At 37.9% G+C, this 17,055-nt stretch overlaps 1 protein-coding gene across 5 annotated transcripts in view; it reads right to left on the bottom strand.

Annotated features, from left to right (window-relative positions):
• Nucleotides 1-4,134: 4,134 nt before the first annotated feature.
• SPATS2L (spermatogenesis associated serine rich 2 like) overlaps nt 4,135-17,055 on the bottom strand; it is a 75,708-nt gene continuing 62,787 nt past the window's right edge. For all 5 annotated transcript variants that reach the window (XM_085228290.1, XM_085228292.1, XM_085228294.1 and 2 more), the window contains 5 exons: nt 13,510-13,568; nt 10,263-10,372; nt 9,609-9,711; nt 5,911-6,134; nt 4,135-5,578 (listed from right to left, as the gene is read on the bottom strand). In XM_085228290.1, coding sequence (XP_085084416.1) covers nt 5,180-5,578; nt 5,911-6,134; nt 9,609-9,711; nt 10,263-10,372; nt 13,510-13,568 — 895 coding nt within the window. In that variant the 3' untranslated portion in view covers nt 4,135-5,179. The remainder of the gene's footprint in view (nt 5,579-5,910; nt 6,135-9,608; nt 9,712-10,262; nt 10,373-13,509; nt 13,569-17,055) is intronic.

Genomic DNA, 17,055 nt, shown 5'->3' with positions numbered 1-17,055 from the left:
CCATTTAGGTCCTTTTACAATGATTCCTCTTCAACCTTGGGTGAATTTGTAGGTTTCTTTCAACATCATACAAAAGCTCACAAGTATGGATTCTTGCAGTTAAGACTAAGACTGATCCCTTTGGACTTCCTAAGCCTGTGCTAGTTCAGGGTTTGTCTAGTCATTCTGATAGTACAGTATTTTTCATGTAACATTCATATCATTTGCATTCCAGTGGCTTCAGTCTCATCTTTGTCCTAGACACACTGACTTGTAGTTAAAAAAAAAAAACAAAAAAAAAACACCTTAGAAAATCACTCCCTTTAATTTCAGCAGATGAAATAGTGAATGAAAGTGGCTGTGGTAGGGAGGTAGAGCAATTTTATTGTTTGGAGACTTGATTTTTTTACTGGATGAGAAACAAACATGGCTTTTTAAGTAAGCACATTTGTCTTTTTATTTTTAATCCCTGTGAAGCTTACTAACAGTCTGTTGTAATGGATGGACTAATTTTAAACAGCTTCATAAGAGCTGAACCTTCAAGGTGACTATAAAAGCTTTGTCTATATCTACCCAAAGCTTTTTAAAATGTAAAATTAAACAGCATTTAATCGTCTCTCTGGAGAGAGCTGAAAACAAACTTGCCCATCCAAGGATTAGTCAGCTCTTAGCCTGGCTAACAGACTGTTCTTTTGAGGCCTGGAACAAAGAGCAGAAATTCTGCAAGTCTGAGAGTTTCTTGCAGGTTAAACTTTCCTCAAATCTGTATGATCCTAAGTTTCTTCAAAGTCCACAGTTTTCTTAATGTTACACTCATCCAACTCAAGGAGTTACCAGCTGGTACAGTCGACTGAAGTGATTATGGCTTGTTTTGCATCTTTGTACAATTGCCACTCATTATAAAAGACACCACAGTTAGAAAGTTTCTTTGCCCTACTAATTTAATAGCTGTGCTCTGAAGAGTAACATGCATCACACCAGTGAACTTTGATGCTTTTCTCTTTCTCCTCATAAACACAGTCGATTTTCCAGTTGTTTAGTCCTCACTTTCACACTATTTCCAACCATCTATGATATGGCATAATGTAGAAAAATACAATTCCAAATTAGTTTCCAGAAAATTACTTCTCCATGATTAAGTGCCAATTATCACCAGAATATGTTTCAAATAGATGTAATTCTATCTGTACACTTCAAAGTATGGAGAACTCATACTTGCCATAACCAAGCAGATGTCATTTCATCTGCTAGGGGCACAATCTCCCCGATTCTCAGGGAGACTTTTCATCAGGCTTGTTTTCAGCAAAAGAGACATGGAAACACAATGCAATCAAATGAGCTTCAATGAACTAGGCATTAATTCAGAGATGCTTCTCTATGAAATACAGCTCAACTTACTTGCAAGTAAAACAACTGACAATTCTCTCAAGACAGTATTGACTGTTAACACACTGACTGCTCCTAAGGAAGCTACCTCTTTCCTTCTTTCAAGCTGTTAATTCACTCCTTTAAATCCACTGAAATTAAATTGTTCAGATAATAAACATTATGTAGTACAAATCTTACTACGACCAAATGGAAATGCCAGCATTATCCAGGAGGTAAGAAGATTTTGTCTGTTTAATTCTCAATCTGTGAAGGACAAATTCTCACCCGGCAACAATGGGAGGCCAGTTGTGCCCTAGAAAACTTGAGAGTGAGGCTGTCTATTCCATAGCTGCAATTAGAGTGAGAGTGTGGATAGAAGTAAAGCTCTGTGAATATGTGGAGGCAAAGCCCCCAAGGAGATTTAGATTCATTTTGGGCAACAGCTTTTAGCAGAATGTCAAGCAGCAGAAACAGACACGGGTGATGTTACAGACCTCTGCTCTTTTCTGAGTTTCTGAGTACTTTCTACAGAATTCTATTTTTGCAGAATAAATAAATAAATATAATCTGCCTGCTTATACCAGCATTTATCACTTAGCTGAGTAATACTTTGCAAATTCACCGGACCACATGGATCAATAACTTGACCATTTTCAAAGTCATCCCTTTCCTATATGCATCTCTTAGCTCATTCTAGTTTCTGGTATAACATCCATGAACATTTTTAGTACAGGTTGTTTAGTTGTTCTTGATGCATCCCAGTCACTGCATGGGGAAACAGACTCAGCATAGGAAATGCCATCCATCCATCCAAGCTCAGACCAGGTTGCTTTCCTACAGCAGCAGGATCCAGGAAAGGAGTATACAAACTAGAGTACAAACTTATCCTTTCCAAAATTATTAATTTCAGTTCTCGAGCCACATTTCCAATGACTTTAAGTCATTTAAAAGACTTTTTTTTTTTTTTTTCCCCAAACATCTTAAAATCTTTTAAAGTTTTGCTTAATATAGTTTGGCTATGTTAAATTACATTATCTTTCTAGTTTTCCAGCCACATATCTGGTCCTTTGTTTTGCTGAGTTCTGGCATTAATTTCAATTTGATTGTACACAAAAGACAAAAAGATTGTATTTTAAAACCTGTTTTAAAATACCAGGCCTTAGGATGTGTATCTACTTTCAAAATAGTAGAAATTCCACATTTCAATGACGCAAAAAAACTGTAGTTGCTTTGCAAATTAGGGGAACTATTTTTCTCTAAAAAGACTTGCTGGCCTTAAAGTCAAGGCTTGCCCAGCCCTTAATTCTCTCACTGATCCCTGTACAAAATCTGTACATTGAATGTATCACACATAGCTAGATCTGTAATTTGAAGATTGAAAGTTCTGATTAAATAATTCTATGTATAGTGAGCAGTAAAACATGCCAAGAAAATGGCAAATAAAATTCTAGCAGAAACATAAAAAGATAAAGGGATACCATTCTGACACAGCTATGTTTCAGAGCCAGCCATGCAACATAGTTACAATGCGTACTACAATATAAAGCATACTTGCTGTGTGAAGACTGCAGAGTCCCCAGAACCAGCCAAATCTACACTTTTCTCATCAAAGAATGTGTTTGTGTCACAGCCTGAGGATAACTGCTTCCTCTCACCTGTTAGACCTGATCTGTCATGTACTAAGCCTCCAGCACAGCAGAGAAGCTGGTACTGAAGAGCACAAGGTCGTCCTGTTGTGCTGAGTTATGATTTATGTTAGATTTGATTTGTTTTGAGGAAGCCTGCTTGTAAGGAAGCTGACTTGTGGAATAAAATAACTTCCAATAATCCTGTTAAGTGAAAAAGCTATGAGGAAAGAGTAAAAGTCATTATAGACACATCAGATATTATTAGGAGGGGATACAAGAAGAGGTATAAGTAACTTTCGGAAATGGTGTAAAAGCAATACAATATTGTTCTGGTGTAATACCCATACAGATACTGTGATTACATCTCTAACTGTGAAGTTACAGTATAGCAGAAGACAAATCTTGAAAATAGACTTTTCTGGTGGGTGTGCAAAGCACAGAGATTCTGGAATTTCAGATCCATTTACTTAAAACATGCAGCCTAAAAGCTTGATAGGTAATTAATCCAGATAGGAGAAGGGTTCACAATGCTAAAAAAGCCAGTGTTCACCTATGAATACTTATCACCACTATTCCAGAAAAAGATGAGCTATTTGCCTAGTAAAATCAGGTTTTACCATCATTCGCATGTAAAAAACTGTACAGATATCAAGAGAAATAATCAAAATAATCAAAGTAATTCATAGGGAATGCACTTCACTTTATACTTTATAAATCAAAAGTGGAATTCAGTACAAAGAAAGTGTGTAGTGAGCTCATGGAAATCAGGAAGAGGTAACTGGTAAAAAGCAATAACCAACAATAAATGTTCAAAGTGTCCAACCCTTACTGACCTCAGTGGGAAACAGACCCTTTTACACTTCTCTGATTCTGACCCCCAGGCCTCTAGTCCACTTGATGTCAGGTCTGGATTCTTTAATGATTATTCTGATACCTTAGTATTTTCGATAACAACTTTTAACATAGGTTTGTCCAAGATTAGCTCTTCGTGGGAAGGTACTGTCCTGCGCACTTGCGGTATTAGAATTTAGCCAAAAGCAAAACCCTGGTCCAAGCCCAACTCAAACCAAAGCCTCCCACTGACACCAGCTGAACTAAGCAAATCTAATTTGAATATGATCACACCTGGTTAGATACTGCAAGGCAGCAAACAACAGAATGTTTTAGAAAGAAGATTTTAATTTTTTTTTGGAAGAAACAAGTTTTCTGAAATACATAATCAGAACATTAACACTAAGATTTTATTTTAATAGAAAACTCAGAAGGATGTAGTATCTGCTCAAATATGTACCTCCATATTCTGCTGCATGTTGCTGTAACAAATATATTAGTCATAGCTCTCATTAAGGACAGATGGTTCCTACAGCAAAAAATATAGAAAAATAATCTGGATTCAAGTCTAGAACACCTGTGACTTTTCATATGCAAAAAAATAAATCCAACTAGTCATAGAAAAATGGCTGATAAGGATGGAGAATAGGGCTGTGCATCTGAATAGCCATGACTATGTATAATCTAAACTTGAACGAAATGAGCATTTTCATAAAAATAGTTTGTCAATGAAAAATACCAATATGTAATACATTTAGTACAATTTATAGGCAAGTCTAAAGATCTCAGTTTATGGAATAATAAGCTAAAATCAAATGTGCTGCTTTTTGAAATGTTCTTGTATGTAAGAATACTGTGTGCATACAGTGTGCATGCATGTGTGTGTGTATACATGCACACACAGATACATGCACAGAAATAAAGAGGTGTATAATAAAGACTGCAGAAAAATTCTAAAAGATTATCTGATTTCATTGCAGACCACAGCACACAGGTGCTCTGGGATCCTTCTAACACAGGCTGCTCTAAAGAACAATACTGTTGATTGTATAACCACATATCTACAACAAACATTTTGCTATTGTGAATTTAATTCTGAGTTTATTTTTCCAATCTAGATTTCATTCTTCTAAGTAGTATATGCTGTTTTGGTAAGATTCTGTACTGTCACGACAAAACAACTGTGAACATATTGGGCAAAGCTTTGAAAGTATAATTAATTTTGATAATTAGTAAATAATGAAGATACCAATAACTTTTAAGCAGCAACAGATTTAAAATGACTGTGTTCTGATTTATTTTCTTCACCAACAAGCATCTTGAAGAAGAAGCTAAAATGAGAATATTTTTCTGCCTGCCTTCACTGTGACATTTTAAGCCACCAAAGTCACAGCTGGCACTGAAAGAACAGTGGTATCAGCAGAGACCTCCATCCTTGCAGGGCACAAATTGCATTGCGACACCCTGCCGACACCGCCTCGGAAAGGCCTGTGATCTGTGGTGTCTGTTGCATGATGCTTCCGTCGGCTCTTTTCTGGATGTGCCACATTCTCTGTGGTCCTTGCAGTTGCAGACTGCTCCTGATTTTTCATGGCTCCTTTATTTTTAGGTCTGAAATTGTTGTGTTGCTGTCTTCTGTGTTCAGACCTGGAGCCACTCTTTACATTATTTTGATCTGCCTCATTAGTGGTACCTTGTGGCTTAAGAGATCCATTGAGACGGATGTTTTGGTGCTGTGGGTTGAATCTTCGTCTTTGACTAGAAGGCCCATTCTACCCAGAAAGAAATTGGATAATCGTTAGGCTATCCGAATTCTTCCAGTAATAAAATACAGCCACCAGAATTAACAAAAATTGCAGAAAATCATTATCAGTGTAACTAGAGAGAGAAAATAGTATTGAAATAGCTTTGATACAACACAAAAACTGAGCAATGGCTAATATGTTACATCTAAGTAGCCTGTAAACGTTTCCCTATTTTTTTAAATTGTGAATTAAAACCAGACTAATAACAAGCATTTGATTTTGCAGCGAAGACTTTCAATAATGAAGGTTCTCCTGATATTTTTGACACCATTTAGTTTACTTTATAGCTGGTTCCTTACCTGCTTATTTGTTGGAATTCCCTGGGAAGAAGATTCTGTAGGATTGGAAGAATGATGACTTTGTACTTTCGTAGTGCTGGCTGTTTTATTATCAGAGTTCTTGGCATTACTAGAGGACTTCCGAGTGTGTGCATTTTGTTTGCCAGTTGTTGCATGTGAGGTCAATGAAGACAGCACCGAACTACATGGTGTTCTTGAGGAATAATTGTTCTTTGGGTGAGAAACTATAAAAATAAAAGAAGTATTCTCTATTACCTGTTAAATGATCAATATCTGAGGCTGAATTCTTATCCTGCTCACAGTTAATTTTTGTAGCATCATTCAAGTCTTTAGATAACGAAGTAAGCTAGATAACTAGGTCAGAATTAAATCATATTGTTTTACTTCTTTGATACTGCCTCATCATTAAGGATTGCTTTTGACAAAAAACCCCATGTGGAGGAACTGCACTAAAACTGGAATGAGGCTGACAGAAGGCCAGAACACCCTGGTTCCTAGGGACTTGTGCTTGTGCTATGGGTTATACTACTTTGTTCATTTGTAGTGTAAATGTGAGAAATTACTTTCCTTGGTGCACCTACCTGAAGGTTGACCAGGATAAGGAGATCCTAGAGAGCTACCTTGCTAGCTGGAAGACAGTTCAGCTTGTAATTACACCTGGGAGCTTTTGAGACTGCAAGTTGGTTTAGCACTACTTAAGAATAAAAAAAATGTGTTGTGCAAAAGTTGGAAGCCCACAAAGCAAACAGCTAAAATAGACCCACTGCCTATTCCACTAAAGTAGATGAGACTGTAGTCCATCAAACTTTTTCACCAACAGGAAGTACAGAAGCCCTGCTGACTGTCAGCCCTGGGCTTTGGTCATCCAAGAAAATTTCTCAAAATTTCTGGTACCTATAGGTTTGCTTGTGAAATTATAACCAGTTAAGGTAAATCCATGTGTTGTCAGGACTGCCTCCTCACACTGCTGTTGAATCAATAATGCCTCTAATAGGAATCTTCAGGCAACAAAGGAAGAAACATGGGAAGGAAGAAAATGGAATGCCAGTAACTCTCAACTGCCTGGGGTCAAAGGAATTTGTGCCTGAAGATGCCATACACAAATCTGATTCCAAATCATTCACTGATCATGGAAGCTGAAGTGCGTGGAGCTTGCAGTTTACATACATACCAACCACAACACGATTAACAGCTATGAAAGCTTCTTCAGTATTTTTTAATAGTTTTCAAAAAAGAAAAGATAGTAAAGAGCAATAGACTCTCCAAAGAAGTGGTTAACAAAGATACTTCTGTACCACGGCTATCAAACTGGAACCGAATTCATACACAAGTCCCTTTCACGCAGACCATGGCAAAGTTAGCACTATCAAGAACCATTTAGTGTTCATCTCAGTATATTCCTGTTTTCTACTTCTTAGTATTTTAAAATCAGAGGATTTCTTAAGCAATTCCATATATGAATGTGAAGTACACCAAACAAAAATCCTTGATTCCTACCTCTCTTCATTTCCACAAGCTCTTTGAACTGTCTGCTTCTGTACAATGGTGCTTCAAAAAGGAGCCTGAGGCTCTTGATCTTAATTTGTGGTTTTGATTTTCCTGATTATGAAATTTCTGTTTTCTTCTGGCACAGATGACGAACTAGAAAAAGACACCTTTCTTTTATCTAGTAGGTACTTCAATTTTTCAACTTTTAGAACAGAGAATGAAGATGTGGGGTAATTTTAGCAGCTGAGCATCATCTGCTGTTTTGTTGGGTGGGTTTTTGAGGCTCCTACTAACTTAAGCTAACATCAGAGATTCTCCCACGAGGTGTCTTCTTCACAAGAACAATACAATGATCTGCACAAGGAACTGCACTTTCTGTCACAAGGTCTGTGAAGTATGCCGTTACTGAATGCTACTGCTCTCTCTTCTCTAAAACAGATTGCCTTACATAGAAGCCCATATAAAAATCAAAGTGCTTAACATAAAAATCTATTCTTAACAAAAAAGATGTACAATCCACCAGCAAGCATTCTGGATAAATGTCAGTCCAATTACTTTTGTACCTCTTTGTCCTTCATTGTGATGTTATGCCTCTAATGCACTCCTGCTCCTCATGCTGGAACACACCTACCTTTGCATAGGACTGGGGGTTTTGGTTATTGCTGGTCTTAAAGCTTTCAATAATGGCTATTTTTAGCTACAGGCCTGCTATCATCTCTGTTTGAAGGGTACTTGCACTTCCTAAGTATGGTATAGACATCACTGTAGGAGGCTTCAAACAGAAACACTTGAAAAGTCCCTAGCAAAGACATGCCAATAGCATTTAAGTTATCTCTTCTAAGGTCACTGAAAGCAGATTAGAGTTTCTCCAGTTACCCAGTTCTCTCTCTGTCAGCTGAAAGATGGCACTGCTTCCCTGCTAACAACTGTTCTTTGAATTTCATTGACTTGATTTTTCCAGGCCTATATCTGAATATGCTTAAACAATGCTCTGCTAAGGTGAGGTATAAATAATTAATTTCCTGAATTAACTACAGCTGAAAGTTATTTAGGAGAGTAGCTGAATGAGAACAGACTGTAGCTCTACAGCAGCTGTGGTTATATTCTTGGTTAGGATTAGCTATGTAGAATTTTCAATCTCTTAAGCTTCAGGGTTTGAGGTAGGTGCAATGAAGTCACTGTGAACAATTAGGTGCATTACTGGGAAGTTTATGCCCTCCTTTGGAACATCCTGATTTGGCAGGAATGAGAGAGAGGATACAGGCCTAGTGGATCTACAAAGTGTTCTGCAAAATCAATCCTCATGGTCTAACAAACTAAATCAGTTATGCTTCACAGGAGTCAGCTGTGCAATTACCAGACTGTATTGATAGACTGATTTTTTTTCTTTTTTTTTTCCTCTGTTTTTTTTTTTATGTGTGTTTGTTTCTTTTTAGTAACTCCTTAGAAACACTACTTATTTCCTTCCTAAAATTATTTTCCTTTCACCAAAATACAGTAGTTTGGTATTGTGTTAGTAGTTTTTCTCCTGATTGATGGTGCTAATGGAATATTATACAGCAGGATGACATGGAGCAAAGCATCATAGCATTTACTTTTTGGGGAGGATAAAAGCTTGACAAATATGAGAAAGAGTCTATCTCACGTTTTACGTCAGGAACATGATATATAGAGCAGAAGATGAATACGAATTTCCAAGCAGAAAGGCAGATGGTTTCATAAAAGTAGTATTTGGGATTACCTTTGCTCCTGAAAAACTCACTGAATATTCTTGTACAGATGGGAACTTGCTTCTGAGCAGGAGACAGATTAACTGATCTCATAATACTGTGCTCACACAGAAAAGTTTCCAATTTACTAGTTTTTCATAAGTAGCTATTGAATTTGAGAGTTCTCTACAGTTGACTTTCCATTTAGATGGAAAACTTAGCTGACCTCAGTAATATCTGAAAATCTCTGACAAAGAAGGCAACTGTACACGTGCAGATGGTCTGTGCAACACATGTACACTGTGTACAGTATGATGCAAATTGTAAAAGCGATGTATGCACGCTCAACAAACCTCCTGTGTTGACATACCATTCACATCAGACTTGCTACACACACACTCTGGCAGTAGACATACCATTACCTCTGCCTAGCATTTCCTGGACAGGTATTTGGAATGCTACATTCTGAGATCGTAGGTATGATAAACCACCAACACTTACTCTCTCCACAGAGCTGAATTTGGGTCTTCAGCTGTTCTGTGTCACAGGAAAATCGGGCAGACCTGCCCAGCTCTTCATCATATTTCCGTTCACTCACAAAGTGCTGCAGAAATACAGACAAATTAATGGTAATTGGCATTCTGATCAGAAGACTATATAGATGTATAGAGACCAATCAGTACTTTTCTTAAGTTCACTTTAAGGCTGTGCAACCTCTTGACACTGTTTTGTTGGCAGGATCTTTATTCAGAATCAAAAATTTTTACATCTTTACCAAACAACACTTCTCACAGCCCAATGATAAGTGGATCTGTCCCGCATTTTGGAAGTGGGTCACTTCACTGGGGTGCGTGCATTTGATCAACTCAACCTGAAGCTATCAGGTTTACTTGTGAACTAGGTCTGATAAATGATACACAAATAGCAAAACTCTCCACTGCTCTGCCTCTGAAGGGATAGCTTACACTTCCCTGATAGCATATCCAGATTGCTCAGAGGCCCTATAATTCTTTAATGAGGTATGACTTCCCCACAGAAAGTTAGTTACCCTTTGGTCCACAGGAGGAATGAGCAGCCTGGACATGTTAGCATGATAGCACTTCCTTTGCTTTTGTGCGGACAGCACACATGCTTAAGAAAAAGTGAACGCCTGACCTTAATTTCAGCCCTGAGTTCAGACAGTTGCGCTTCAGCCATTTGACTGGCAAGGTCCGTCAGCCTCTTCAGCTCTTCAGCTTTCTTCTGCCGAGCAGTCAGGATTTCCACTGCCAAATACCAATAGTAAATAATTAATGCTATGAAGCTGAATTTATCTGTAATTCATTATTCTTTAGGTTTCAACACTGTGCCACGAGAGAGAAACACACACATTCCACACTTCAACTGGACTGAATATGCTGTGCTGCCTGCACAGACAATCAGTGTATTTAATCAAACTGCCTGACATTTGAAAATTATCTCAAAACAGGATAGCTTCTACAAAATCAAAGTTAAACCAATCCTTCAATCTTGAGACAAAGAGGGCAGAGACATGCTGTTCCAAGTCTTCCAGTGCCTTATTCTTAAGCACAAATTCAGGCATCCTTTCATTTAGACATTTTACACTCCCTGAGCCAGTAGCCTGTTTCCAAAGAAATGTTCTGTTTTACGTATACAGTAGCCTATAGCTCCCCTGAAAGAAAAAAATCTGTACATATTTGGTTTACGTTCAAATCACTGGCATTGCAATTTTGCTTTCAAGTACAGAATATGTCCAACTGCCACTTTTAGGGCAAAGCAGTATTATAAACACCACCACTTCTAGGGCAAAGCAGTCTTACAATGGCCAACAGTTCTTATGAAAAAATACTAATTATTCACTACTGCCCATATATTTTGTATAAGAAGTGACGAATATTTATGCTTTGACAGGAAAAGATTAACCAGGAGTCACAAAGCAAGTCCACTTACGTTCAGAATAATGTGACATATAACAATTTTGGTGGAAAATTGCATATTCTGCTACCTACACGGTGACTTAACATAAAAGGCTGATTCGTGGCTGGTGGGATCAACACCTATGGCAAAGAGGAAAGACAGCATCTACATATAAAACACTAGCAATCATAGCCTTTTCAACCGTAGCCTCCTGTCTACAGCTTATGTCTATGGATATGGTAAGTGGGTGGCAGCTAGTGTAAAATATCATAAAGCCAGAGATTTCGTTATAGATACTGAGACTTTCCTGCCTTCATTTGCCATAGAATTCCACAGCAGTTCTGGCAAGTCTCAACCAGTTCATACTTTATAATGTCATTTTTGCAGGGTAAGAATTTATTTCTCAACCCAGTAGCATTTATTTACTGGATGGCAGCTTCCTCTCGAAGTATAGAATGGTCCAGGAGGTGCAGGGAAGACAAGAGTAGTGGCTGTACAGCTGTATGGGAGCAACCCCATTGTGCAATAGAGGAGTGTGCATCACACAAGGTAGAGCTTACAGGAAGGCAGGAGGTGGCTACAGCTCCCTTCAACCTGTTGATAAACCTCTGCCTACATTACTACTTCTGCTAATAACAGGCATTTATCTGTCTTTCCAGCTGATCTTTAATTTCCTTTTTGTGGAATACAAACTACAAGAATGATAAGTGTTTGTTGGATTACATGAAGAATTCACTAGTTGTTTTTCTTTGCCCAATAGTTTCACTGTTTATTCTAGGTGATAATACTGTTTCTCCCCAAGGTCAGCACTGCCTTTGCTAAAGTGACTGCTCAAACCGTACAATCTCATTTCCTACTGACACTTAGAGTGAGATGCCAGCAAAATACCCATTTGCACAAAAACTGGAATTATCGTTTTCGGAAATTTTCTCAGTATTGACAGTAAGTGTAAGATTACCCACATTAAAATAGTCCTCCAGTGAAGCAAAGGGATGTGAAAATAACAATGTTGGTTAGAACATTATAGTCCTACAAGAACTTTCTGCCTAAAGTTCTGATGGCACTTTATAGGCCTACAATAGCCTTGAAAGACAACTACACAGGTACAGAAGCCATCTAATGTTGTGTGTTGAGTCAGCATGAAAGCAGGGAAACTAAACCTACCATGCATGAATATAGCACTTTCATGCCTGTAGATAAAAATTACATTTACTTTCCACAAAAATGGCTACTGTCCGTTGACAAAATTAATGAAGTGGCCATCATGATATCATCATCCCTGGACTGTGGATTTTCAAAATGTGTTTTTGTTTATGAAGTTGGAAAACTATGTCTGCTGATATCAATAGGAATTTTGCCATTGGTTTTCCTGGAACTTTGCATATGCCCTGTAGCTGATTATGGCAGTGTTTACAAGTAAACAGCATGTTTCCACCCACAACTCCTCCACAGGTTAGCATCAGAAAAGTTAGCATACAAAATTCCAAACCTAAACTAAAGCCAATTGCTGCAGCAGCAACTTGTTCTTTTTAGTCTCCATATGTATACAACTGTAAGAGACTTAAAGTAGCAACAGAAGATTTTAATTTTTTTAAAATGTAACTAGTATACATTTGTGAACTCAGTAAGAGTTCTAAATACATGTGAAACATTCAGGAACACTACAATTGAAAGGGCCTTACATTTACAAACAAATGAAAGAATTATAGGCATACACGTCAGCAACGTTTTAATCTATTAGGCAAAGTATCATTCTAACAACACTTGGGTTATTCTTTAGGTCCACGCTTAGCTTTCTCTACAGAAACATATTCCCTTGTTTACTTGTCAATGAATGCTATGTCTCTCTCTGGTGGGTATAAGAAAGATAATATGATATGCTAATACATGTCAAATTGCTTTTCTCCCCTTCAAATCATATACATACCTTACCTATGTAAGAAACAGAGGTGACAGGAAAGCCTGGAGTCACAACAACTCTCACAGATTATTAAGAAAACAAATTCCAGTAAACATCTGGGTTTTGATTTATTTTGGTTTATTGATTACTACCCCTAAAAGGCATGCAAAACCAGAATAAGCAGTTCCTCTAGCAACTTTCAGCATTGTAACTTATATATGATGACAAGGAAGCAAAAACAATGATTAGAAAATCAAGAAACCAAATTAAAGTAGTCAACAAATCACAGAAATAAGGGAAAAAAGAGTACCAAAAATCTGTTAAGTCAGTAGAAGAAATATATAATTTTAATCTAACTTCATGTAAACTTTTGGTTTACCTTAATATCAAAATATTGAAGCTTTGCTATACAGACCTTATAAACAGAAACTACAGAGAATCTCTCCCTAACTACTCGAAAACATGCATATAATGAAAGAAGCGAGAATGCTGAGAACAGAATTGATACATCGTGTGGTTTTCTGCCAAACAAAACAAGTATTTACATGACTGTACCAGAAGTTCCCTGACATGCTTTGTACTTACTGGCTTCTTCTTTAACTTTGTCAATTTCTGCCATTAATGACACTTCTTTGTCTATGATGCTGAAGAAAAAAAAAAAAGAAAGGAAACCACCATTTAATCCATGCCAGAACTTCATCAAGATCAAAAGCAAAACTACACAAAGACTTCAGATCTTAGTTTTGGGAAGTAATAAATAAAAAAGATTTTAAAAGTAGAAGCTGAAGATAGGCACACTCACTACAAAAATTAGTTATTATCAGTGCATGTTAATTTAACCAGGCACTTCCCTGGTCTGCCTGTGTGCCTGCACAGATGTGGAGGTCACTCCGATTTACCTCTTCTGCATTGCCTGGGCACCAGCAATCATCAAATGACAAAACAGTCCCTTTTCTAATTAAGTCAGATACACCTCTGCTGCTGTTCAGGTTAACACAGATTAGATTTCAGTGCTGTACTGACAATGAAACAGAAATAAAAGCATATGGAAAGGGCTATTTCTCTTCCCATAGAGATATTTTTGCAAAGTATGTCAGAGTAAGCAAGAAAATAGTTTGTGATATGAATAAGCCTAGAAGTATTTCTACGAGAGAAATCAACTTCCTCACCTACCAAAGACTGGGAAGGAGTGGTTCCCCTTTTACAGGGCCTTCTGAAGATCTCATAAGCTTTTCCTTTCACATGCCCCTAGCTTGCAACCCCAGACAGCACTTCTGGTCATCAAACTGCAAACTGATTAGGTGGGTCTACTGAGAGTAGACCAGGTCTGGTAAAATGTTTGTATCACCATTCCAGCAACATCATTTGGTGAAGTATCAACTGTTTTCCAGTGGGTAGCACACTGGTATGCCCCAGCAGTTTCCCCTCACAGGATTATTCTTAGCCATATTCATGACTAAAAAACACTTCCAACATTAATGGTTCTGTTTGCCTCAGTGAATAAACTCAAGCAGCTGGGGAGAAACTGCAAAAAGTTGATAAAAAAATCCAGGCTCACAAAGGAATAGTGGAGTTCTCAGCTCAATAAAATCATCCTTGAATGCAAACTTGTGCACCCAATTGAGGATACCAGGACTTCAAGACCTAAAAACAGCCACTTGAAATTTGCTTGCTTTCAGAGACAAACTACACAGAATTATAGACAAACTACTCCAGAATTATAACATACTGAAATGTGACACAGGCATGGCAGGCAGAGCCAGCCCAAAATCTCTCAACAGCAAGTCACAAAAACGTGCTATTCCACACGTGCTTTCAGCACCTAATCTGTATTTCAAAATGGCAGAGCGTGTACTGGTGAAAACAGAGGGCTTCTTAGGATCAAGAAAGCAAAGATCCTATGGAGTTCAGCGGGCAAGAGTCAAGGACAAAAGACTTGTGGAGAGAAGGATGCACAGGCTGTTGACTAAAACAGGGCAAGATTAAGAAGCAGGAAGCTAGGCAACACAAGGAAGATACACAACTGACTCAGCCAGAAATTCACCAGATAGATCATGTTCAAGTGCTATGCAGCCTTCTTGAACACCTTGAACACCTTCCTATAAATTAACAAAGTTAATGGAGGAGGTTTGCAACCAAAGTTCTGCAGAGTTCTATCCTCAGGTTTTACCAATCAATTATGCCATTTTCACAGTGACTCCCAAAAGCCAACAGCATTCTCCAGTCATAAGCATTAATCTTGAACTCCAAAAAGTCAGGTGATAATTCACCTCTTTAATCTAAATGGAGATAGCATCTTCAGTTACTCTTTTGTAACCACATGCTACAATAAACTTCCTTGGCTTCCACAACAGGTGACTGAAGTGATTTGTGCAAGTTCTCACTTGGTATCTGTCCTCCACAAGGACTGTTATGGTCTTCATTACTTTCCTCCATCTTCAAAACACCTGCACATTTTTGCTTTTGCTATTTCTGTTACAGAAGTGCTTCCCTAGTGTACCCCCACAGGTTATATAAAATTTTGGCTGGAAAAAATATTCAAGCAGCAAGTTCACAATAGCAGAGCTTATCAGAATTGTATTTTGGCCCAGGTCATTCCCTGACTGTCCTCCTCTGACTCCAACAACACATCCTGGCTAAACAGCTTGGCCACTAACATTTTATTTTGATGCCAAGTAAAAACACTTTTAATACCAGAATAAAAGAAATACAACTACTATGATATATCTCTCATATTTTATAGTCAGATCTCATCTGTTACTAGACAGCTTTCCAGTCCTAATGCTTTAGTGTGGTCTCTGATGAACTTTTCAGGAAAGCATTTGGAAGTTGAAGCAGGAAAGGCAGGACTGTGATGACTGACAGTGCAACAAAATCTGTAGTTACAAACAGATGAAAAAAATACAAAGAAAAAGAAATAAAGAGAAAAAAAAAAAAGAGTTTGGTGCCTTCGTCAGTATCAGACTTGTTAACGTAATAAATAAAGTTTCTTCAGACAGATCTTCATAGGGTTGCCTTCCCTGAAGAAAAGACAGCTGTATTAACTCGTTCCAGCTGAGGACACAGATTCTCTCACCACATTAGGAATGGAATATACTAATTCTCATCTGGAAGTGTACAGCTACATTTCTCAGCATGGAAGTCAAACTATCATATATCATGGAATAATGGAGGAAATTAAAGTTTCCTTTGAAAAGTCATAAGCCAATTAGCTCTAGGAAATGTCACATTTCTTCTTAGTTCACAGAAGGGTCAATTATTAAGGAAATTGAGTAGGAATCAATTTGATTCCTTTTCTATCCACAGAGCATCTTGCCAATTGTTCACCAGGGGTGAGCATCTGTAGCTTGGAGCACAGGTTTCAGCACCGTTTGATTTTAATAACTATATGATTTTGATGAGAGTTCGAGAAGAAGACAACACTACCGAAGGAACACAGCAACAAAGATTCTTAGCATAGAGAACATTCCAATGTGGCAAATAGGGCCAGACACAGGAATTGTTTGTGCTTTAAAGATATGAGATGCTGATGAAGAGATAGCACTGATTATGAATCACTTCACATAAGAGATTCTAAAAGTAAGAGCCTAAGCGTCCTGCTCTTTGGTAAACGGACACTGATTGTGCCTGGGCTTACATGGGCTGTCAGTAGTCACCCTAGCATGCCACAGCAAAAGAGCTGCAAACATCATCTCACTGCAGTAAGTTGCCAGCTCAGCGATGATAGGGGTAAATCATGCTGACAGCTGCCTCATTTCACACTCGTACTCAGAACAACTTCTAAATTTATTCTGACATTAGTGGAAACAAATTAATCTCTCTCTAGTTTGCAGCATAAAATTTACAGCACGTATAGTGAAAGAGATATTCACTTGCGGGTTTTCAGTCAGCTGCAACGCCACAATTTCAATCATTTTAGTGGATTTTTAATAGCATTCCTTCAAAAGTAACCGCTTCAGATTGCCAGATTTATAGCCTCATTGATGAGAATCAGAAGGCTTCACGATACCCAGAATACTCTCTCTCCTCTTCTCTCTTCGAGGCATCATGCTAAACCCAACTGTGCCTGAACAGTTAGGGAAATAAAAAAGCTGAGCTGGCATGGAGGCAAACATGTTGATGCAACTCATA

This window comes from Meleagris gallopavo, chromosome 7 (genome assembly GCF_905368555.1).
Source record: "Meleagris gallopavo chromosome 7, MGAL_WU_HG_1.1, whole genome shotgun sequence".
Lineage (NCBI taxonomy): Eukaryota > Metazoa > Chordata > Aves > Galliformes > Phasianidae > Meleagris > Meleagris gallopavo.
The sequence above is the reverse complement of the archived record's forward strand: the minus strand, read 5'-3'. Positions and strand labels throughout refer to the sequence as shown.